At 36.6% G+C, this 24,112-nt stretch overlaps 1 protein-coding gene across 1 annotated transcript in view; it reads right to left on the bottom strand.

The window, feature by feature from the left end:
- The window catches only part of TET2 (tet methylcytosine dioxygenase 2), a 133,042-nt gene that overhangs the window by 29,300 nt on the left and 79,630 nt on the right, over window positions 1-24,112 (bottom strand). The window contains exons 3-6 of the mRNA XM_059376814.1: window positions 19,153-22,616; window positions 17,367-17,457; window positions 15,892-15,985; window positions 15,053-15,261 (exon numbers count right to left, since the gene is read on the bottom strand). Coding sequence (XP_059232797.1) covers window positions 15,053-15,261; window positions 15,892-15,985; window positions 17,367-17,457; window positions 19,153-22,570 — 3,812 coding nt within the window. The 5' untranslated portion in view covers window positions 22,571-22,616. The remainder of the gene's footprint in view (window positions 1-15,052; window positions 15,262-15,891; window positions 15,986-17,366; window positions 17,458-19,152; window positions 22,617-24,112) is intronic.

The raw sequence follows: 24,112 nt of genomic DNA, 5'->3' as shown, positions 1-24,112 counted from the left end.
ACACACACACACACACACACACACACACACACACACACACACACACAATGGAATACTATGCAGCCATCAAAAGAAATGAAATCTTGCCTTTTTCAACGATGTGGATGGAACTAGAGGGTATTATGCTGAGCAAAATAAGTCAACCAGAGAAAGACAATTATCAAATGATCTTCTTGATATGAGAATTTGAGAGGCAATGTATGGGGTTTGGGTGGTAGGGAAGGAAAAAAATGAAATAAGATGGGGTCAGGAGGGAGACAAACTATAAGAGACTCTTAATCTCACAAAAGAAACTAGGGTTGCCAGGAGGAGGGGGGTAGAGAGAGGGTGGTTGGGTTACTGACATTGGGGAGGTATGTGCTATGGTGAGTACTGTGAAGTGTGAAGCCTGATGATTTACAGACCTGTACCCCTGGGGTTATTAATACATTATATGTTAATTAAAAAAAATTTAAACAAAAAGCATAAAAAAGATAACTGTAAAGCAGTAATTATAAATGTTAATGTATATACAATGCATAAAACTGTATGACAATAAAAGCCCAAAGGAAAAGGAGTGAATGCAACTATATAGTAATAAAGTTACTGTACAGTATTATAATTAAATTGGTATTACTCTAATTTAGATTATTATAACTCCAAGAAATATTGTAAAAGAGTGACAAGGGAGTGGAAATGGTACACGACAAAACGTCTATTGAACACAAAATAATGCCTTAAGGAAGAATAGTGTAATGAAATACATACAGAAACCAATAATAAATTGGCAAATATAAATCCTACTTCGACAATAGTTACATCTACTGTATATGGTTTAAATAATGCAACTAAAAGGCAAAAACTGGAAAATGAATTAAAATTTCAACTATGTGTCAGTTTTAAGAGACATGACTTAGTTTTAAAGATATCAATGGGCTGAAACTAAGTGGACAGAAAAATATGTATCATGTAATAGTGATCAAAAGAGAACTGGGATGGCTATACTAATATCAGATAGAGTAGGATTTAAGAAAATATTATTACAAGAAACAAGTACTTTTTTTTTTTTTAAAGATTTCATTTATTTATTTGACAGAGAGAGAGAGAGAGATCACAAGTAGGCACAGAGGCAGGCAGAGAGAGGGGGAAGCAGGCTCCCCACTGGGTAGAGAGCTGGATGCGAGGCTCGATCCCAGGACCCAGAGATCAGAACCTGAGCCAAAGGCAGAGACTCAACCCACTGAGCCACCCAGGCGCCCCACAAGTACTTTTGTTTTAAACAAGTACATTTTTATAAAAGGGTCACTCCTTAAGATGTAACAATTATAAATATGTATGAGCCTAAAAATAGAGCACCAAAATACATAAAGTAAAAAATGACAGAAGTAAAAGGAAAAGCAGATTATTTAATAATCCAATTTCAATAATGTATATAACAACTTGAAACAACTGTATATAACAACTAGAAACACTGGAAATCAACTGAGCTAAACAATATCTAGAGAACACTCTGCCAAATAACAGAATGCATTCTCAAGTGTGCATGGAATATTCTCCAGGACAGACTGTATGTTCTATCATAAACAAGCCTATCTAAATTTAAATGTTTAAAATCAATGGGATGGGGGCGCCTGGGTGGCTCAGTGGGTTAAGCCGCTGCCTTCGGCTCAGGTCATGATCTCGGGGTCTTGGGATCGAGTCCCGCATCGGGCTCTCTGCTCAGCGGGGAGCCCACTTCCCTCTCTCTCTCTCTGCCTGCCTCTCCATCTACTTGTGATTTCTCTCTGTCAAATAAATAAATAAAATCTTTAAAAAAAAAAATCAATGGGATGAAATTATAAATGGGGCAGAAGCAAATTTGGGTAATTAATAAATATGTATATGCAACACACTGCTAAACAGTGGGTGAAATAAAATTGTAAGGGATGTTAGAAAATATTTTCTGACAAATGAAAATGAAAAATCAAAATATTAAGACTTTATGTGATGCATCTAAAGCAGATTAGAAGAAAATTTATAGCTTTACAGACCTATATTTAGTAAGTCCTCAAACCAATAAAATAATCTTCTGCCTTAAAAATCTCAAAAAAGAGAAAACTAAATACAACACAAATGAAGGAAATACTAAAGATTAGAGTGGAAATTAATCAAATAAAGAATAGAAAAACAATAGAGTTAAGTCAAAGGAATCCAAAGTTCTTTGGAAGGATCCAAGCTTGAGAAAGCTACATACATGGAATCAGAAAAAAGAGAAGACCCAAAATATTAAAATTAGGCATTAAAAAAGAAAACATACCTTATAAACATACAATAAAAATGATATATCATCTAAGTAGATAACCTAGAAGAAATGGACAAATGCTTAGACATGAACTACTGAAACTGACTCAAAAAGAAATAGAGATTAATAGAACTATAACTAATAAAAGACTGAGTTAATAATCAAAAAACTGCCAGTAAAGATAAGCCCAGAAGTACATGACTTTGCTGCCTAATTCTACCAAACATTTAAAGAATTAGCACTGGGGTGCCTGGCTGGCTCAGTTGGTTAAGTGTCTGCCTTCATCTCAGGTCATGATCCCAGGTCCTGGGATTAAGCCCCACTTCTTCCTCTCCCCACTGCTCATGCTTTCTCAAATAAATACATGAAATATTTTTTAAAAAATAAAGAATGAACCCCTATCCATCACAAATTCTTCCAAAAAATGGAAGGCAAACTTTTCAATGGATTCTATGAAGGAGGTATGAATCTAATACCAAAAACAAAGAGATCAAAGAATGCAATATATCAATATCCTTTATTAACATAAATGCAGGAATCCTCAGTAAAATCTAGCAAAGAGATTTGCACATACAAAAGATCTGTACATTACAGCCAAGGGTGATTTATCTCAGAAATGCAATGTTGGGCCAACATGCAAAAATCAAAGTAATATACTACATGATCACCTCGTGAGAAGCAGAAAAAGTATTTGCAAAATTCCAACATCTTTTCATAATAAAAATAACAAGCTAGAATAGGGAAAAAGAAAAAAAACCCCACCTCACCCTGATAACGAAGATCTATAAAATCTACAGGTAGCATCATAGTTAATGGTGAAAAAATGAGTTTTTTCCTAAAATCAGGAACAAGACAAAAATGTTTGCTTTTGTCAATTTTATTCAATAGCTACTACAAGTTCTAGCAAGGAAAATTAAGCAAGAAAAAGAAATAAAAGGCACCAAGATTCAAAAAGAAAAATTAGACTATCGCTATTTGTAGATGACATAGTCTTGTATGTAGTAAATCCTAAAGAATCTACGAAAAGAGAAAAAATATAACACTAATAAAACTAGTTCAGGAAGTCAGCAGAATACAAGATGAATACATAAAAATCAACTGTTCCATGAAGACTAATGAGGAGCTAAATGAAACAAAAGCAATATGCCTTATAAAAAATTCAAAGTAATGGTCATAGATATTGGACTTGAAAAAAGGGCGCATGAAGTCAGTGAGAACACCAAAAACAAAGAAAATATTAAAAAATCATGTCATGGGGCACCTGGGTGGCTCAGTGGGTTAAGCCTCTGCCTTTGGCTCAGGTCATGATCTCAGGGTCCTGGAATCGAGCCCCACATTGGGCTCTCTGCTCAGCGGGGAGCCTGCTTCCCCCTCTCTCTCTGCCTGCGTCTCTGCCTACTTGTGATCCCTCTCTCTCCTTGTCAAATAAATAAATAAAATCTTTAAAAAAATAATAACCAGTCATACCGAATCATACTGAATACTTAAGTATTCAGTAGCTAAAATGAAAAATATCCTAGAGGGAATCCACAGCAGACTAAAGGGTGCAGAAGAACAGATCAGTGATCTGGAAGGCAGGAGATGGAAAGCAACCAAGCTGAATAGCAAAAAGGAAAAAGCATTTTAAAAGTGAGAATAACTTAAAAGACTTTGCAACATCATCAAGCATGATAACATTCATGTCGTAGGGAATCCCAGAGGGAGAAGAAAGAAGGGGGCAGAAAATGTATTTGAAAAAAATAAGAGCTGTAAACATCCCTAAATCTGGGGAAGGAGACAGAATCCAGGTCAGAAAGCACAGAGAGTGCCTAAAAGGTGAACCAAAGAAGATCTATTCTAGGATACATAAAAACTAAACAGGCAAAAAGTAATTATAATGAGAAAAATTTAACAGTAGCAAGAGAAAAGTTACATACAAAGAAAACCCCATAAGGCTATGAGAGGATATTTTAGCAGAAACTTTGCAGGCAAGCACAAAATGGCATGATACATTCTTTTTTTTTTTTTTTTTTTTTTTTTTTTTTTTAAGATTTTTTATTTATTTGTCAGAGAGAGAGAGAGCAAGAGCGAGAGCAATCTGCGGAGCAAGGAGCCTGATGTGGGACTTGATCCAAGGATGCTGGGATCATGACCTGAGCTGAAGGCAGCTGCTTAACCAACTGAGCCACCCAGGCGTCCCTGGCATGATACATTCTAAGGGCTGAAAGGATAAAGCCTACAATCAAGAATACTCTACCTACTCTACCCAGCAAGATTATCACTCAGAATTGAAGAGACAGAGTTTCCCAAACAATAAAGTAGTTCATCACCACTAAACCAGCCTTAGAAAAGAGGTTAAAGGGAATTCTTTAAGTGGAAAGAAAAGGCCATAACTAGAAGAAAATTATGAAAGGCAAAATTTCACAAGTAAAAGCAGACATATAGTAAAGGTAGTAGAGGAATCGCTCATAAAGTCAGTGTGGTGGTGAAAACTGAACTAGTAAAATCAATTGTATCTACAAAAATTAGTCAAGTGATAAAATAAAAAGATGTAAAATATGACATCATATACATAAAATATGGAAGGGGAACAAGAATTTAGTGCTTTTATGTGTTCAAATTCAAGTGACATCAACATAATATAGACTGCTATACACACAAGATGTTCTATATGAACCCAATGGTAACCACAAATGAAAAACCTGTAATAGATATACAAAATAATAAAGTGAAACTAATCCAAGCATAACATTAAAGAAAGCCATCAAACCACATGGGAAGAAAGCAAAAGAAGAAAAAAGGAACAGAGAAGAACTACGAAAACACCAGGAAACATTAACAAAGTGGCATTAAGCACATACCTATTAACAATCACTTTAAATGTAAATGGACTAAATGCTCTAATCAAAAGATCCAGGGTGACTGAATGGCCAAAAAACAAGCTAAAGACACACACAGACTGAAAGTGAAGGGATGGAAAAAGATAACCCATGGAAATGGAAGTGGAAAAAAAGAAAAAAAACTGGGGTAGCAATACTTATGTCAGACAAAACACTTTAAAGCAAAGACTGTTGAAAGACACAAAGAAGGGAACTACATAATGATAAAGGTCAATCCTTTGACCTATGGGTCAATCCCATAAAAAGTACAACAATTATAAATATCTATGCACCCAACACAGGAGGACCAAAATACAGGAAGCCAATACTAATACACATAAAGGGAGAAACTGACAGTTATACAGTAATAGTAACTCTACTTGCATAAACAGATAGATCAAGGAAACAGTGGCTTTGAATGACACATTGGACCAGATAGACCTAATAGATATATACAGAACATTCCATCCAAAACTACAGAACAATTCTTTTCTCAAGTGTGGATATTATCCATGGAACATTTTCCAGGATAAATCACATGTGAGGCCAGAAAACAAATCTAAATACATTTAAGAAGGCTGAAATCGTATCAAGTACCTTTTGACCACAATGGTATGAAACGAAATCTACTATAAGAAAAAACATAAACCTCACAAACAGGTGGAAACTAAATAACATACTATTAAATAACTGATGGTGCGGCAGTTGGGTGGCTCAGTTGGTTAAATGACTGGCTTTCTTGGTTTCGGCTCAGGTCATAATTTGGGGTTATGAGATCAAGTCCCACATTGTGCTCTACACTCAGTGGGGAGTCTGCTTGAGATTCTCTCTCTCCTTCTGTCCCTCCCCCAACTCATGTGTGCACATGCTATCTCTCTCTCAAATAGATATTAAAAGAAAATCTAATGGATTAACAAGAAAATCAAAGGGAAGATTAAAAAATACATGGAGACAAATGAAAATTAATACACAATAGTCCAAAATCATTGGGACACAGTTAAAGCAGTTCTTAGAGGGACATTTAGGACATTACAAACTTACCTCAAAAAATAAAAATCTCAAACAATTTACACCCTCATACCTAAATGAATTAGAAAAAGAAAAAAGCCCAAAGCTAGTAGAAGGAAGAAATAAGGAGGTTAGAGCTGAAATGGATGAAATAGAGACTAAAGAATAATAGAAAATATCAATGAAACAAGGAGCTGATTCTTTGAAAAGAGAAATTAAATTGATAAACCGTTAGGCTGATAAGTAAAAGGAGAGTGAGGACTCAAATAAAAACAGAAATGAAGGAGAAATAACTGAAATAAGAGATACAAAAAATCATGACAATTTTACAAAAATTATATGCAAACAATCTGGACAACCTTGAAGAAATGGATAAATATCTAGAAATATACAATCTTCCCAAACTGCCTCAGAAAGGAATAGAAAATACGAAGAAACCAATTACTAGCAACAAAACTGAATCAGTAATAAATTCCCATCAAAATCTAGGACCAGGTGGCTTCATACATGAATTCTAGCAAACATTTAAAAAAGAGTTAACACTTATCCTTCTCCAACTATTCCAAAGAAATAGCAGAGGAAGAAAAGTTTCCAAATTCAATCTATGAGGCCTACATTATTCTGATACTAAAACAAAGACACTATTAAAAAAAAAAAAAAAGAAAAACGTAGGTCAATATCTCTGATGATAACAGATGCAAAAATCCTCAACAAAACATTAGCAAACCAATTTCAACAATACATTAAAAGGTTCATTCAACATGATCAAGGGGACTTATTCCAGGGATTCAAGGGTAGTTAATCACCACAAATCAATAAATGTTATATATCATATTAATAAGAGAGAATAAAAGCCATATGATCATCTCAATACATGCAGAAAAATAATTTGACAGAATACAATATCCATTCATGATAACAACTCAACTTAAGTAGATTTAGTGGGAATACACCTCAACATAATAAAGGCCTTATATAACAAACCCTATTAGGGAAAACTGAAGCTTTTCCCCCCTCAGATCAGGAACAAGACAAGGATGTTCACTTTCACAACTTTTATTCAACATAGCACTGAAAGTCCTACCTGCAGCAATCAGACAAGGAAAACATTTTTTAAAAAATTCAAGTTTTAAGGAAGAAGTGAAATGGTCACTATTTGCAGATATGATACTATATAGAGAAAATCCTAAGGAATCCACCAAAACAACTATTAGAACAAATAAATGAATTCGGTAAAGTTACAGGATATAAAATTAGTATACAGAAATGTGTTGTGTTTTTGTACACTAATAATGAAGTACCAGAAAGAGAAATTAAAGAGACAATTCCATTTACAACTGCACTAAAAATAATAAAACACTTAGGAATCTATTTAACTAAAGAAGTGGAAGGCTTATACCCTGGAAATTATAAGATGTTAATGAAAACATTGACAACAACACAAAGAAGGCTCATGAATTGGAAGAATTAATGTTAAATTGTCCATACTACCCAAAGCAATGTAGGGATTCAATGTAATTCCTGTCAAAATAACAATGGCATTTTTCACAGAAGTAGAACACATAATCCTGAAATTGTTATGGAACCACAAAATACCACAAATAGCTGAAGTATTCTTGAGAAGAAAGGTAGAGCTATCACAATCCCAGATTTCAAGACATACTACAGATAACCATAATCATCAAAATAGTATGGAACTGGGAGAAAAAATAGACACAGAGATCAATGGAATAGGATACAGAACACAGAAATAAAACCATATATACATAGTCAATCTATGAAAAGGAGGCAAGAATATACACTAGGAAAAAGACTTCCTTTTCAATAAATGGACAGCTACAGGCAAAAGAATGAAATGATTTTCTTACAGCATATACAAAAATAAACTCAAAATGAACTGAGGACCTAAATGTGAGACTGAAATGATAAGATCCTTAAAAGAAAAATGAGCAATAATCTTTTGGACATCAGCCTTAGCAATATTTTTCTATGTCTATTTCTATTTTTCTATGTCTTCTCAGGCAAGGGAAATACAAACAAAACTAAACTATTGGGACTACTTCAAACTAATAAGGTTTGCACAGTAAAGGACACCATCAAGAAAACAAAACAAAAGAACCCCTATGGAATGGGAGAAGATATTTGCAATGACATATACAATAAGGGGTTAATATCCAAAATATATAAAGAACTTATATAACTCAAAACAAAAAAAAGTTAAAAATTGGGCAGAGGACCTAAATAGAGATTTTTCCAAAGAAGACATAGAGATGACCAACGGACATTTGAAAAGATGCTCAACATTGTAAGTCATCAGGAAAATGCTAATCAGAACCATAATAAGATATCAGTTTGCACCAGTCAGGTGGTTAGAATAAAAAACACAAACAAATGGTGCAGATGTGGGGAAAAGGGAGCTCTCATGCACTGTTGGTGGGAATGTAAACTGGTACTATCCCTACGGAAAAAAGCATGAAGTTATGTCAAAAATAGAACTGAAAATACCATATGATCCAGTAATTCCACTACTGGGTACCTGCCCCAATAGCCAAGATATGAAAGCAACCTAAGTGTCCATTAATAGATGAATCAATGATGAAATGCGGCATATATATATACAATGGAATATTATTCAGCCATAAAAAGAATGAGACTTTGCCATTTGTGACAACATGGAGAAACCTAGATGGTATTATGCTAGGTGAAATGCATCAGATAAAGACAAATACCATATGACTTTATTTATATATAAAATCTAAAACACAAAACAAATGAGTAAACAAACCCCAAGGAAACAGAATCGTAAATACAGAGAAGAAACTGATTGCCAGGGGTGGGGAGAAGTGGAAGGATGGGTGAAATAGATGAAGGGGATTAAGAGGTATACACTTTTAGTTATAAAATAAGTCATGGGGATGAAAAGTATAGCATGGGAAATATAGTCAATAATACTCTAATAATATTGTATGGTGATAAATGATAATTACATTTTTCCTGGTGGGTATAGCTTAATATATAGAACTGTCAAATCACTATGTTATATACCTGAAACTAACATAACATTGTATGTCAACTATACCTCAATAAAAAAAAACCATAAGAAACAACTGTCTAAGTGTATGCTAATAATGAATAATCCAATAATGGAATCAAAATAATTCCATTTAATAGCATCAAAAAGAATACTTAGAAATTTAATGTGTGTAGGACTTGTATACTGAAAACTATAAAACATCACTAAAAGAAATTAAAGTCCTAAGTAAATGTAAAGGCATCCTTAGTTAACCAATTGGAAGACTTAATATTGGTAAGCTGACAAGCCTTGGTCTTTTGGTCTACTGATTTAACAGAGCCCCTGTCAAATCCCAGATGAGAAAATTGATCTTAAAATTCTCAAGGACATGAAAAGAATTTGGATTAGAAAAAAAAAAAATCTTGTAAAACACTGGGGGACTTACATAAATACAGAGTAGTGGTTGCCAGAGGGGAGGTGATGGAGAGAATGGGCAAAAGAGGTGAATTCCAATTTCAGAACTTACCTCAAAACATAGTAATCAACTTTGTATAGTACTGCCATAAGGACAGATTAATGGAGTAGAGTCTCAAAATAACCCATACATCTTTGTCAATTAATTTTCAACAAGAGTGACAAGCCCGTTTAATGGAGAAAATAATCTCTTCAACAAATGGGGCTGAGCCACATGTGGAAGAATGGTACTAGACTCTTAAAATCATAAAATTAACTCAGCAGTGATCAAAGAACTGAATATAAGAGCTAAAACTCTAATACGCTGGAAAGAAAACAGATGTAAATACTCAAGACCTTGGACTGTGCAATGGTTTCTTAGATAACAGTACAATAAAAAAATATATAAATTTGATTTCACCAAAATTGAAAAATTCTGTGCTGCAAGGACATGATCAAGAAAGAGAACCTACAGCGTAAGATAAAATATCTAGAAAACAGATATCTGATAAAGTTCAAGAATTTGGAGTCTATAAAAAACTCTTACAACTCAAAAAAACAATGAACTCAAAAATGAGCAAAGAATCAAGTAGGCATTTTCCAAAGAAGATATTTAAATAGCCAATAGTACAGAAAATAATGGCTAACATCATCAGTTATTAGGGAAAAGCAAATCAAAACCACAAGATACTCTTCACACCCACTAGGAGGGCTATAATAAAAAAGATAAACAGACAATAAATAGTTTTGATGAGGATATGGAGACTTTGGAACCTCCGTATACTGCTGGTAGGAATGAAAAATGGTACAGCTATTCTGGAAAACAGTTTGGCAGTTCCTCAAAAAGTTAAACATAGAATAACCTTATGACTAACAATGTCACTCAAAGAGAACTGAAACATATGTCTGTACAAAAACTTGTACACAGATGTTCACAGCAGTAGCATTCATAATAGCCCTAAAGTAGAAACTATCCAAGTGTCCATTAACTGATGAATGGATAAAGAAAATGTGGTACATATACACAATGGAATATTATTCAGCCACAAAAAGTAATAAAATACTGGTTAACATTAGGACATTAAAAACCTGTAAAACATTACGCTAAGTGAAAGAGGCCAGACAGAAAGGCCAAATATTGTATAATTCCACTAAGACAAAATTCACTGTATAGGCAAATCTATGGAGACAGAAATTTGATTAGTAGTTGCCATTGTAGGGGAGAGGAGAATGGGAATCGACTGTCTAATAGGTATGGGGTTTTCTTCTGGGAGTGAAAAAACATTGCACAACTTTGTGAATATACTAAACCACTGATTGTATAAAATGGTGAATTTTAGGGGCGCCTGGGTGGCTCAGTGGGTTAAGCCGCTGCTTTCGGCTCAGGTCATGATCTCAGGGTCCTGGGATCGAGCCCCGCATTGGGCTCTCTGCTCAGCGGGGAGCCTGCTTCCCTCTCTCTCTCTCTGCCTGCCTCTCTGCTTGTGATCTCTCTCTGTCAAATAAATAAATAAGATCTTAAAAAAAAAATGGTGAATTTTATGGTATGTGAATTATATCTCAAAAAAATCCCTGCAGGGGCACCTGGGTGCCTCAGTGGCTTAAGCCTCTGCCTTTGGCTCAGGTCATGATCTCAGGGTCCTGGGATCGAGTCCCACACTGGGCTCTCTGCTCAGCAGGGAGCCTGCTTCCCTTCATCTCTCTGCCTGCCTCTCTGCCTACTTGTGATCTCACTCTCTGTCAAATAAATAAATAAAATCTTTAAAAAAATCCCTGCATAATAAGGTGGAGCAACTTCAAGATGATTTCCCACATGAAATGGCTACTAAAAGACATTTTTATTTCTATAGGGTCCTTTCAAGTAATATTAGAATTAGCACACGGCAGCTTCATTTAACATGACTCAATTTGGCTCATGGTTAAATGACAAATCATAAAGCAACTATAATCAAAATATTCATCTATATAACAGATTTTTACAAACATTCTCAACCTTTGAGTTACCATCTGGACTTCTAACGGAAAAAAACAAACACACTTTAAACTAAAAATTAGTTCATATTCAACCTTATGTAAGTTTAGAAACACCAGCAAAAACTTGTCAAACCTGACCAATAAAGGTATACTTCAAAAAATAAGAAAATTATCAATTTGCAAACAAAATAATGGAAACAGGCAATAATCCTCAATGAATATGCTGCACCATTAGGCGAAAGTTTTCTGGGAAAACTGATGATAGACAGATCAAGCTGGCAACTCCTGAACTCACTCAACACTCTTAACACCATTAAGAATGAAACAAAGCAGACATTATAACCCTCATGCTGGATATGAAGAACTAAGATTATTTCATCACCACTTATGAAGCACATCTACCAATATATACATATATGTATACACACGTAACTTGCTTAGGTTTCGTAATGTCAGTGTAGAAAAGACAGCTGGGATAGAGGAGTAAGGTGAACAAAACGAGTGTGCAATCAACCAAATCCAGAATGCAGGAAATTTTGTAGAGCAAATGATATCATCTGTTTTAACAGTAAATTCATTAAAAAGAGAGGGGGAACTGTTATAAACAAAAAGAGGCTTATGAATCATATAGTTTATCTTCCAAACGAGGATACTTTTGAGAGTGAAAAGGAAGTTCTATTTTTTTTTTTTTAAAGGAAGTTCTATTAATAATTATGCTAGACAACAGGCATGATCCGGGACCACTCAAAAGTCTCAAATACAAGGTATGGGCTTTCATGTTGTCAATATCTTTTTATTTATTATTATTATTATTATTTTGAAAGAAGATCCAGTTAGGGAATCTGAACATGAAATGATATTAAAGAATCACTGAAATGACACTGTAACTAGGTTTTGTATTTAAAAAAAAGTCCTTATCTGTTAGACACACACTGAAATGTACATAGGCGAGAAGGTATCTGTGCTTTGCTTTAAAACACTGGTAGGGGTGGCGGTGGGGGTAGGATGTAGGGGAAATATGTGAAACAATATTGATAAAATGTTGGTACATACTGGAGCTGCATAATGGGTCCATGGGGATTTATTACACTGCACTCCTCCAATTTAAGCATGTTTGAAAATTTTTGTAATATAATGTTAACTTAAAAAATTTAGCAACACCCAGCATGGCAGAACATGTTTCTGGCTTTGACTTCCTATAATGACAGATACACTCCCATAACTCTTCTTGCCAAAAAAATATTGGTTAGGCTTAGTCATAAAATGGAAATCTCAAAGGGAAATCTTTAAAGAAGAAACAGCTGCTTAGGCTCAAAGGATACGTAAAAAGCTGTTTTTGACTTTCCCACTGCTCTCAGAGTTCTTTTCTGGACTCACAGTGGGGTGGTTATGGAACAGGCACTGGGATTTGTAAGATCTCGGAGATGAGGTTCATACAGCTTTGAATATTAAACTGAGTCAGCAGCCCCAATTTGAGATTATCCTCTGTTCTTGGCAAAGTCATGAGTTTAACTTCTGCCAGACATAAAATTTATTTTATGGGGTATTAGTAACTTCAAAAACTACATCTGAATGAAGTCTCTATTGCCACTGGTAAGTGTATGTTTTAATTGTGTAAGTTTTGTTTTGTTTTGTTTTTGGAGAATTGTTTAAATATGCATAGCCCAAATCTAAAACTTCATCTAAATAATTACCCTTACCTTTTGAAATTCCAGACAAAGAGAAGCAAAAGTATGCAGATTGGCTTTTAAAATGTCTTAATATTTGAAACATGTCTTTTAACGGTTTTGTACTCACCTCCTGTTTAGACCAGTTAAACTAAAATTTTTCTTAGACCCTGGCCCAACCATTACTCATGGATTTTAAATGCAAAATAATACAAAAGTTCTTAAAATAGAATTTCTTTCTATATGTCAGACTCCATTTCAGGCAACAACATTTATAGAAATTATAGAAAAGCCTACAGGGGAAAAACACCAGAGATATAGAATAACTGAAAATTAAATCAGTTACGAAGAATGTGAAATAAAGTTTGCATGAAACCTCAAGAAATTTAAATAAACAACTGTTATTTTCACAAGAAGTTCTTCCGTGGTTCAGAAGTTCAAGCCATCAAGTCTAAGAGGAAGTCTGCTTAAAACAAACAAACAAGGCAGATACTTAATTCCTGAGGAAAATGCTGTCACCAACATCATCTCAAGGTGCCTTAACTTTCATTTTCTTTCTGATTAAAGGCATTTAAATATATCTTTTAAAGAAGGAACAAGGAAAATTAGGATATACTGAATAGTATTATATACCTAAAGCCGTCCATTGTGAGTTTATAAGTCATGTGTTAGATGTGTTAGAAGTGGGTTTACAGTGAGGTACACACCATGACATTTTTGGATCATAACTACCACAGGAAGCCAAGTCACACTTTCATATATGAAAAGTAAGTTTCCTAGACATATTATTTATAGTTTATTTGAGCACACCCCATCACCCAGAGAAAACCCACATCAACATGAAGTTAGCAAAGCAGTACCAGTCAGAGTAATAGTCAGCAAAGGAACAAATTAGGGTAGTAATAGGCTGTTGCAAAGAGCAGCACAGTGTTTCCATAAATTCAGTCAACTATATTGTAGTTTGGTGAATGCAGAGGAAAAGAGACTAAAGGAAGAAGTGCAAAATTAAAATTATTTTAGGATCAATTTGAGTAAAATAACTCCTGTAGGATTCACTATGAATCCTTCCGTATTCTAATGTTACACAGGAATAGCATAGCAGAGGAACATTAGTAATGAAGCTTTTTCCAAGTGAAGAGTTAAATACCCTAAACTGGATGAGGTTAACAAACAAAAACATAGTAGCACTTGGATGCACTAAATATGTTTAACTGGATACCCCTGCTTTCCTATGCCACATGTTAATAGTCCTCGAAAACAGTGCATGTCTATAGCCACTAACTTCTTGCTTATATAGCGGCAGTAAAAATGAAAGCGATCTTTATTATTATTGTGTTAATAATAAAAGAGATTGAACTGATGTATGAATCAGTTCGTTTCTACAGAAATTCTGTAAGCCTTCTATTTTGATGTTTGTTACCTTACAATTATGTATCTGTTTCAGATACTGCAACACAGAAATGGTGTCAATACTTACTAGTGTGGTGGCCAGGCATACAAGACTTCTCACTGTAGCAAGTGGACACACAGATATTTTCAAGTTTATGGCACGATCGAATTCATGATATGGTACAGACATTCAGACTCTCAGCAAGCTGCTCCTAACAAAATGTCTACACTGCCCGAAGGTACGAAATGGTTAGCGAAATCACCTCAAATTACACACGTTAGCAAATCCAACTTCCTTCTGCTTGACTGTGAAAAAGGCGTTTTGGTCCCCATTGTATAAATAAATGTAAAAATGCAGGTTTGACTCCCATGAGTCAGACCCATGATCAGGTTTTGCTGTCAGTGAAACGAGAGGGGAGGCTTCACTTACTCTTCATTCAGGGCACACCGGCGATTGGTGAGAGTGCCGTATTTCCTCAGGGTTTCAGTGAGCTCGGAGTAGAGTTTGTCAGCCAGGGACAATGGGATTCCTTCCCACACCAGGATGAGAATCACAATCACTGCAGCCTCACAGGTGTGGCCAGCTCGCTCCCGCACCAAGCACAGCAGTTTCTCTTCACTGCAGCTTCTGCGAACCACCTGTGTGGGTCCCCATTCCACCCCAACACCCCCACCCCAACCAAAACAAAACAAGGGTCACTTGCGGCAGAGGAGAGCAACGATTTATGTATGCATATTTTTCATGTCTGGGTCACAATTAGGGCAACATTTGTCAGCACGTGCAACTTGCCTTTTGCTACCCATCTGTAAAATGGGGTTAGAACCCAGAGAGAGGCAAAACTGCTCAATGTTTAGCAGACTATACCAGTGCAGGGAGGGGCGATGACCCCTGCATTAAACCTAGAGCTATATGGAAGACAAGCAGGTCTTTTTCACAAACTTCAAGGTTTTCAAAAATGACAATATAAAGATTAATGGAAGGTATTTAAAAGATTATGGATGACTTCACATTCCAGGAAGAATCATACTTTTTATCAATTTGAATGGACCTCCTCCTCTCCATTAAATTCTTTCAATTAAATATAGTTTGTATGTACTTTCAAAGCTAATCTGCCTTTTTCTTAAGAGCTAACACAAAATAAAAATAAGCAATATTCATTTCAACCGACATAAATGACTCTTTTATCTGGTAACCCAATTCTTAGGGTTAGATTAATGAATCAAAACACCCAAGAATGAAGACCAAAGGCCTTGTCAGGTCACACTTACCCATTTAGCAATAGGACATCCCTGAGAACTTTTGCCTTCTTTACCAGTATAGATGACTCTTTCAATCCTAATAGCTTTACCCTTCTGTCCAAACCTTAAAAGAAATCCACAGAAACACACACACATAAAATTAGCAAATGAAACTGAGGCAAACAAAATACTGAACATTTGAGCATAATTTTATTCTATGACCACACCCTGAGAAATGAATGGTTTAATTCATTTTTAAAAAATAAGTCTAAGCCAAGCAAACAGGATAACAGACTTTAAGCTTTGTATTTCTTTGGTATCAAAATATATTGATAACCATAATGAACTATTTTGAAATTATATGTTGGGTGAAAATAAATGGGAAAGCTTATTTTTAAACAATTTCACAAAGCACAAAACTTTTTTAAGTTTGTTAAATTCAGTCTTCTAAGATAGATTCTATTTGATTTTTGTCCTCTACTAAATTTAGCTATTTTAAAACTTGGGGAATCACAACAGATTTTAGTTAGAACTGTTCCTCACAGACTCTCTACCATTTTTTAAAGATGGCTTGCAAATAACTAGTATTCAGCAATTTTGAAAATACAGGATAGTTCTAGAGATAGATTATATTTTCCCTTATGACCATTTACTACTTGCTAATAACAAAAGGCATTTAGGGAAATCTACTGTATCTGCCAGGCTACTAGAGGATTATTTAGTGAATTTCTACACACTAATTTAGAAATGGGTAACTTGTAAATTGGGCAAGAATGATACAAAATATGTTCTTGCTGCCCACAATGTCTAACGTATTTTAATGATAACACTGTCTACTTCCTACCATAGTTAACAGCTAACATCTGTGGATACCTATTTGAAAGTCTCTCTCTGCATCAACTGTCTCACTCATAAGAATCTTCTACATGCAAGACTAACTGTGTAGATTGAGGTAAATACTTGCCTACCTGTGACTGACAGTAAAAAAAAATGTAGCTATAAATAGAATGTCTCTATTTCTATTCAGCATCTCACACTTACCCTCTGCTTATACTAAGGGACAACTTCCTTAGCGGTAACTACTCATTTACAGCTCTAGGTGCATTTAACTCGATGATTCCTTTCTTAAACCACATCTCCCCTCTCTTTCTTCTCTGACACTTTATCATCAAGTGGGAAAGCCAGAGTGGGGCCTCTCTTTGCAGCCCGTGCCAGCACCCCTGTGCCTGGCAGGCGGGCTGGCTGGTTCTCGTGTGTGCCTGGGTTTTCTGGCATCCATCTCAAAGTGGGCAGCCTGTGCCAGCTCGCAGACTATTAGTCCTGTCAAATATTGTGACTCTCTGGTGAATAGCACAGTGTGGAGTGCTGGCAACCCTAGAATAGCTAAGCCTACTAATAATTACTCAATTTACAATTGTTTACTGCTTTGTATGTGAAAGCTGAAAAAATTCTGACATATACAAAAGGATAAACGTTAATCTGCCCTGTGCCTTTGCGTTAATTACCTTTCTTCCATGATTTCTCTAATAGCTGCCACATTAGGACCTGCTCCTAGATGGGTATAAAAAGGACCTTCATCTTTTTCAATAATTTGCTCTGTTGAGATAATAGAAGATTATTATTTTAGACCTCAATTATACTAAATATAAAGGCTACATCCACAAAGCTTATCCCCCAACTGCACATTAAGGGCCCTAAATGTGACTTTAAACATTTTTTTTTCTTTAAAATGAATAAATTGATGGACTAATCTATTAGAAAATGTGCCAAATAATTAAGTATATGTACATGCTGGCTGTTGGATAAAAAAATATTAAATTACATTTCAGATACGGAATAAGAAATTATTTATTTTAAACAAAGTAAGTGGAACTAAACAAAACGGCGAGGGAATTAGAATATATTATATGTAATACCAACTACAATCCCGTTTTTTTGAACTGAAAAAAAAAAAATTATAGCTGACTAGAAGCCTGCCTGATACTTGGATGTTAAAAGATTAAAAATAAAGCTTCCTGTTTGATCATATCCCCAGGATATTGCTGGTTTTATTGTGAAGGTACCTTTTTCTCCTCCTGTTTCTCCCCAACATTTAATTGTTGTGTTTTGAAAATAAAAATATTAATTCCAGACCCATATTTGTATGTATTTTAAGAAAAATTTATGATGAGAGAAAATACTGGAGAGAGGGTCCGGTAAGAGGAAGAGGTTCTTGTAGACTACTGAAGATGGAAGTGGGAAGAGAAGTTAGAGTCCTCGGAGAAGAGACTGTAGAGGATTAGAACTTACCTAATGTTATCTATGACATGTGTGGTATGGCGCCCCTGAGGCAACCTAAAATTAATCACACAAAGGGGCGGTATGACTCCTCCCTCCATTCTTCTATAAAGTGTGGGGTGTCTGTTGTAAGAGGAAGAACATGAGGTGGGTGGACCACTGGCCACATTGGTTTGTCTTTTCAAATGTCTTCTACTGTATCCACACTGAGGGACTCTAATAAAGTCTTTATATATATTTTATATGTATTATATATATATATGTGCATCTATCAGCAAAATGTTTCCCTATCACATATCTTGGATTTTAACAAAAAAGTGTTTGAGATAAAAGAAAAAAACATATTGCATATTTTCTATCAAAAAGATGACACTTTAAAGAGAAAATAGAATCAAAATGAATATAAATCACACAATATTTCAAGCGTGTAAATGAAGGGCAATGTCATGAGTATTTCGAACTTCAGCATTACAATTTTCCCCAACTCACCAAGACTGAAGGTAAAGGCCCCCATTGAGAAATTAATGTTGTAAAACCACTAATACGTTCAACCTTGAAATAATACATATGAAAAAGCTCCCACATTAAGTTGCAGATAGCAGTTATTTTTCTCATTTTAACAGATGTTTTTAGAGATGCCTAGGTGTCTCTCCAGAAGATGATATACAAAGAGTTAAACAGATTGATTAATCTAAAACAGAAACCTTTACATTTTAAAGGGTTTGATTAGAGGAAGATATGAGCATGCACATTGTTTTATTTATTTATTTATTTTTTTTTTTGAAAAACTGAATGTAAGTGAAGTTCTCTCTCGCACAGCATAAGCATCTGTAATTTAAAGACAAGAAATGTAAGCTTCAGGTTTTTTATGAGCCTTTACAAATTGCTGCCAGACTCAGGGTTTCTTTCTTTTCTTTTTTTTTTTTTTTTTAAAGAAAGAAAATCCCATATCAGAAGATGAATTTGCTAATTCTGGATAAACACCATGTGTCTCAGTACATTTCTAGCACTTACCTACACATCTGCATGATGGGAAATCATACTGAGTCTTGACAGGTGTATCCAATAAATTTTTTATAGGAGTATCTAGTAATTTGGAAGGTGACTCTAAAAAATTATTGAGAACAGAGCCAGCTGTTCTTTTGGTTGGTGTCTTTTCTGAAGAAGGAGTTGCTTGCTGTTCTAGAGCTTGGGTATGGCTATCGAGTTCTGCAGCTGTGGTCTGTCTAGTTAAAACTGTGACCGGCCCTGACATTTCAACTTTTACTTGCTTCTGTGATTTGAGAGTCAGAGCCCTATGGTCAAATAATGATTTGACCTGAAACTGCTTCAGATGTTGCTCCATGGTCTCAAGGATGCTCCTTTGCTGCACATTATCACAACTTGGAGGTGGAATCTCTTGCTTAGTTATCTTTTTCCACATTTTGCTTTCTGGCTGTGCTGACGTGGAGCGCATACAGGTATGGGGCTTGGATCCAGGTTCAACCTTAATTGGTCTGTGCATCTGACTATGACAAGACTCAGTATGGGGGTGTTGTGTTTGCTGCTGCTCTTGCTTTTGCAAGAGGTGCCACCTTAGAGCAGCATGCTTTTGAAGGTCCTTCTGGGGAGGAGTCTGAATGTGACTTCCTCCCTGGTCAGACACAGGGAAAGCATTTGCCTGGTTTTGCATCAGGTACCTTTGCTGAGGGAGCTGTGCTGCTTGCTGGCCAGGCATATCTTGGTTTCTACTTCTATATCCCTGTAGAACTGAAGCTTGTTGAGGCTTCTGCTCTTGTTCTTGAAAGCACCTATGAAGAACGTCTTGCTTTGGAGTCACATTATTTGGAAAATATTGCCTGTGATGCAAGTTTTGGGTCTTGTTTCCTGCAAAGAGTTCAGGATTTATAGTCTGTTCTTTATTTTCTGGAACTAAGTGTGTATTGTTTGAACAAGGAATCTGTAGTTTGCTTGAATTTGATTTCAAGATCTGACCATAGGGGGGATTTCTACTATTCATATTCTGTACTTGCTCCAATCCCATTTGAGCAGTAGGAGTCTGGAACTCACTTGATTTCAAATACTGATTTTCACCATGGAAACATTCCTCCACTTTAATCTGGCTAAAGAATGATCCTTCTCTTTGCTGATCATTGTTGCCTTGGGGATGAGAAAAAGTCTGGGGCATTTGTTCTTTATTCTTCATTTGTAATTTTTGCTGCTGCTGCTGGTTTTGAGAGATAAGCAAGTTCTGGGATGGTTGTGTTTGTGTTTGTGCTGCCTGCTTATGAGGCTTGTGTTGTAAAATGTGTGAGTTTGAGAATGGCTCAGTCTCTGAAGCCTGCTGATTCAAGTGCTGTTTTAACGATGCAGGTAGGAGTTTCTCAGTTTGGGAATCTGGTCTTTGTTCAAAATAAAACCTGTGGGTGCACAATGACTGCATGTGAGCTTTGGATGAAGGGTCTGTCTTGGAGAAGTGCACCTGGAGTGAAGGTTTTTGGAACTGGAGCTGCTGGTCCAATGTACCTTGAGACTGCTCTCGATTCATCTCACCTTGGTACCTTTGTGGCCTCTGCTCTGGCTGCATTATTTTCTGGATGTAAGCTTGCCCTGGGAGTCCCCCAGGCAGGCTGGAATTTCCAGTGTATTGTTTGGAGGTCATTTGATTGGCGGGGTTGGACTGATACTGAAGAACTGACCGCAGTGATGCCTCAGGACATTTTGGGTGGGATTCTGCTTGATGAAAATGAGGGGGCTTCAGTTCAATCCACCCCGGTTTCAGAGAGGGCTGTGCTGGGAGCACAAGACCTCGTGTTTGTTCCTTGTCTCGACCCTTCGGAATATCTTGCTCTTTGTGTCCCATCAACCGCTGGCAGTGGTCTTGTGGATCCCCACTGCTACCCAGCATTGGTGGGTTATGCATGATGTGTTCTGATATTTGTCTCGCTTTCTCAGAACATGCTGGAACTGTCATTGTCCCTGGAGTTTGTATGTCATTCTGGTTAACACAATTATTCTGAGGCCTTTCTGGAAGCATCAGAGAGTGGTTGGATGCACGTGTAGATGGATTAGGACTTGGGGATGGCCGTGCCTCGGGTTGACCCTCTATTTTTACTTCCCTTAAAAGAGCTGTATTACTTTGGTTGGGGTAGTGATGGTGTTCTTCCAAAACTCCATCGTTCAGAGTGCTTTTTCCTTCTGAAGGAAGCTGTGAAACCTCTGGAAGAGGAGGAGGGGGAGAAAGACGCAATTGTGATGGTGGTGGTGGTGTGGTAGGGGCAGAAAAGGAATCCTTAGAGAACACTGAGCTTTGCTTGAAGTAAGCACCATTTGTTTCATTTTGCTTTAAATATCGTTCAGAGCTGCCACCAGGAGCCTGCAAATTGCTGCTGGAACCTGAACAGAATTCTTCACCAGATACCAGCTCTGTGGTTCCTTGGATGGTACTGTTTTCGGCACGTGACGGGCATCTGTCAAAAACTGATTTTTGTTTTTCTGGTTTCTGAAAGGGACAGGTTCCTATCACTGCACCTGTCTTACTGGCTTTGTCAGCATCACAGGCCTCAGTCACCACTGCAACTGGCTCGGGAGGCAGCTCAGAGTTCGAGGTCTGTGGGACATTGATCTGCCCTGAGGTATGCGATGGGTGAGTGATCTCACAGGACAACTCGTTAGTAGCCTGACTGTTAATGGCATGTATGTGAGATGTGGTTTTCTGCACCGCAACGGAAACACAATCTGGATAATATTGAGACAGTGTTTTTTCCAGGAGTTCACCATGTGTGTTTTCCATGGAAGAGGCAGAAACTGTAGCACCATTAGGCATTAGCACTGCCTTGTTTTTAAGAAGTAATACAATATTCTTGTCATGGTAGTTAGCATTTTTCTCTTCTTGCTCATTCAGAATCTGAAGCTCTGGTTTTTCAGACCTACTGCAGTTATGTGCTGAAAAACCGATGAAATCTTTAACTGCATTTTCTTGAGCTACAGAGCTCACAGATTCTCTCTTATCACTCAAATCGGAGACATTCATTTGACTGCTGCCTTTGCCTGGATTTCTTTCTTGGCTTTCCCCGAAGTTATTTCTTTCTCCATTAGCCTTTTGGTCTTGTCTCAATTTCTTGCTCTGGTGAAGCCCAGAGAGGGAAGGTTCACTAACTGTGCGCTTGATTCCTCCGTTTTGTAAGCATCTGGAATACCCTCTACCTTCTTGTATAAAGTCCGGACTCCCGCGACTGTTCTGGCTTCTCTTCATAGGGGGTATTCCATAGTAACTTTTGAAAGACTGCCACTTGGTGTCTCCATTTACTTCTGAATAAGGTCGCTCAGTTAATGGGCTTCCATTCTGGAGCTTTAGAACCAGAGGTTCTGTCTGGCATAAGGGAGAAGGAGATGGTGTCAGGAATGGACTTAGTCTGTTGCCCTCAACATGGTTGGTTCTGTCCTGTTCCATCAGGCTTGCTTCGGGGCCATCCACGAGGCTGCCCTCTGAATGAATTCTAAAGAGCAGGGAAACAGAAATTGAAGTTCATTAATACCTATTAGCACTAATAATAAATCTGGAAGAATAATGATGGCATTGATGATACTGAAATTCCTAGACACAGCAAACTGAGATACTCATTTTCATGTTTCAGAGTGAAAACCAATAGCTCCTCAGGAACTGATTACTCTTGTCTTCTGAGCAACTCTCAAATATTAATGATGATCAAAATCACGAGCTAATGTGGGAAGTTCATACTGTATTAGTAAAGAGAATCAGCTTCCTTCTCAAATAATTCTTTCTGTCAAAATGCTAAGAAGAATAGAGAAGGATTACCTCCTTTCTACCTTCTCTAGTATCTTATACATCCAATCACTTGCTAAGGTTTATCAATCCCATTTCCTATATGTCCCTTGAATTATCCCCACTGATACTTGGTAACCAGACCTACATTATTTTGCTTATTTGTTACAGTAGCTTTTTAGAGGGTCTCTTCCCCAGCCCAGCCTGTCCTCTCCCTAGTCCTTCAAGGTTCCTTCAAATTATTACCAAAGGGAATGTTCTCAATGCAAATCTGATGTCATATCCTCCTTAACATGCTTTTCTGGCTCCATATTTCTTGTATTAGGAGTTCTCAAACTCTTTCATCCACATGCCTGGAAGACAAGAGGTGCTCCCTGAAGCGTTAATATTCCAGCAAATGGAATGGGCTGAGAAGTGCTGTTTAAACAAGATGGGACCAGGAAGGGAGACAAACCGTAAGAGACTCTTAATCTCAGGAAACAAACTGAGGGTTGCTGGAGGGGAGGGGCATGAGAGGGATGGAGTGGCTGGGTGATGGACTCTGGGGAAGGTATGTGCTATGGTGAGTGCTATGAATTGTGTAAGACTGATGAATCACAGATCTGTACCCCTGAAACAAATAATACATTATAATATTAATTTAAAAAAAAAAGTATCATTTGTAAAATGTCACTTCTAGGTGATTCTGTGTCTTCCTCCGTAGGGGCTGACTGCTCACTTCTACTGAGAATTCCTACTTGATCCAAATGGTTTTTCATAGGCAGATTTCTGTTCTTCTTTCCTTCTATATCCTCTCACAGCTTATACTCCAAATATGACAACAGCATATAAATACCCAAACACGGTAAATGGTTTCAGGCTTCCATGCTGTTGTTTTGTCCGGCTAGAATGTCTTCTTAGTCCCCTGATTTGCCCAGTGACTCATATGTGTCTGAAACAGTCTCAGGTTATTACTTCCCTTATGATTCCTTCTTTGATTTTCCAAAACAATTAATCACTCCCATTTCTATGTTATTTCTATGTCTTGTATAAGGTTTGCTGCTGAATATATCATACTTGAATTTATTTTGTTTATACTCTCTGGGATGTGAACTTCTTAATACTCTACTGTGTTTTGTATAGAGTGAGCATCCAATCAGTTTCACAAAACTGATATGAACTTGCTCATCTTACAATCATTTCTTCATTCACTCATTAATTCAAGTATTT

The sequence above is a fragment of the Mustela nigripes genome, chromosome 1 (assembly GCF_022355385.1).
Source record: "Mustela nigripes isolate SB6536 chromosome 1, MUSNIG.SB6536, whole genome shotgun sequence".
NCBI classification, from domain to species: Eukaryota; Metazoa; Chordata; class Mammalia; order Carnivora; family Mustelidae; genus Mustela; species Mustela nigripes.
Note: the sequence above shows the minus strand (reverse complement) of the source record. Positions and strands in the feature narration are given on the sequence as shown.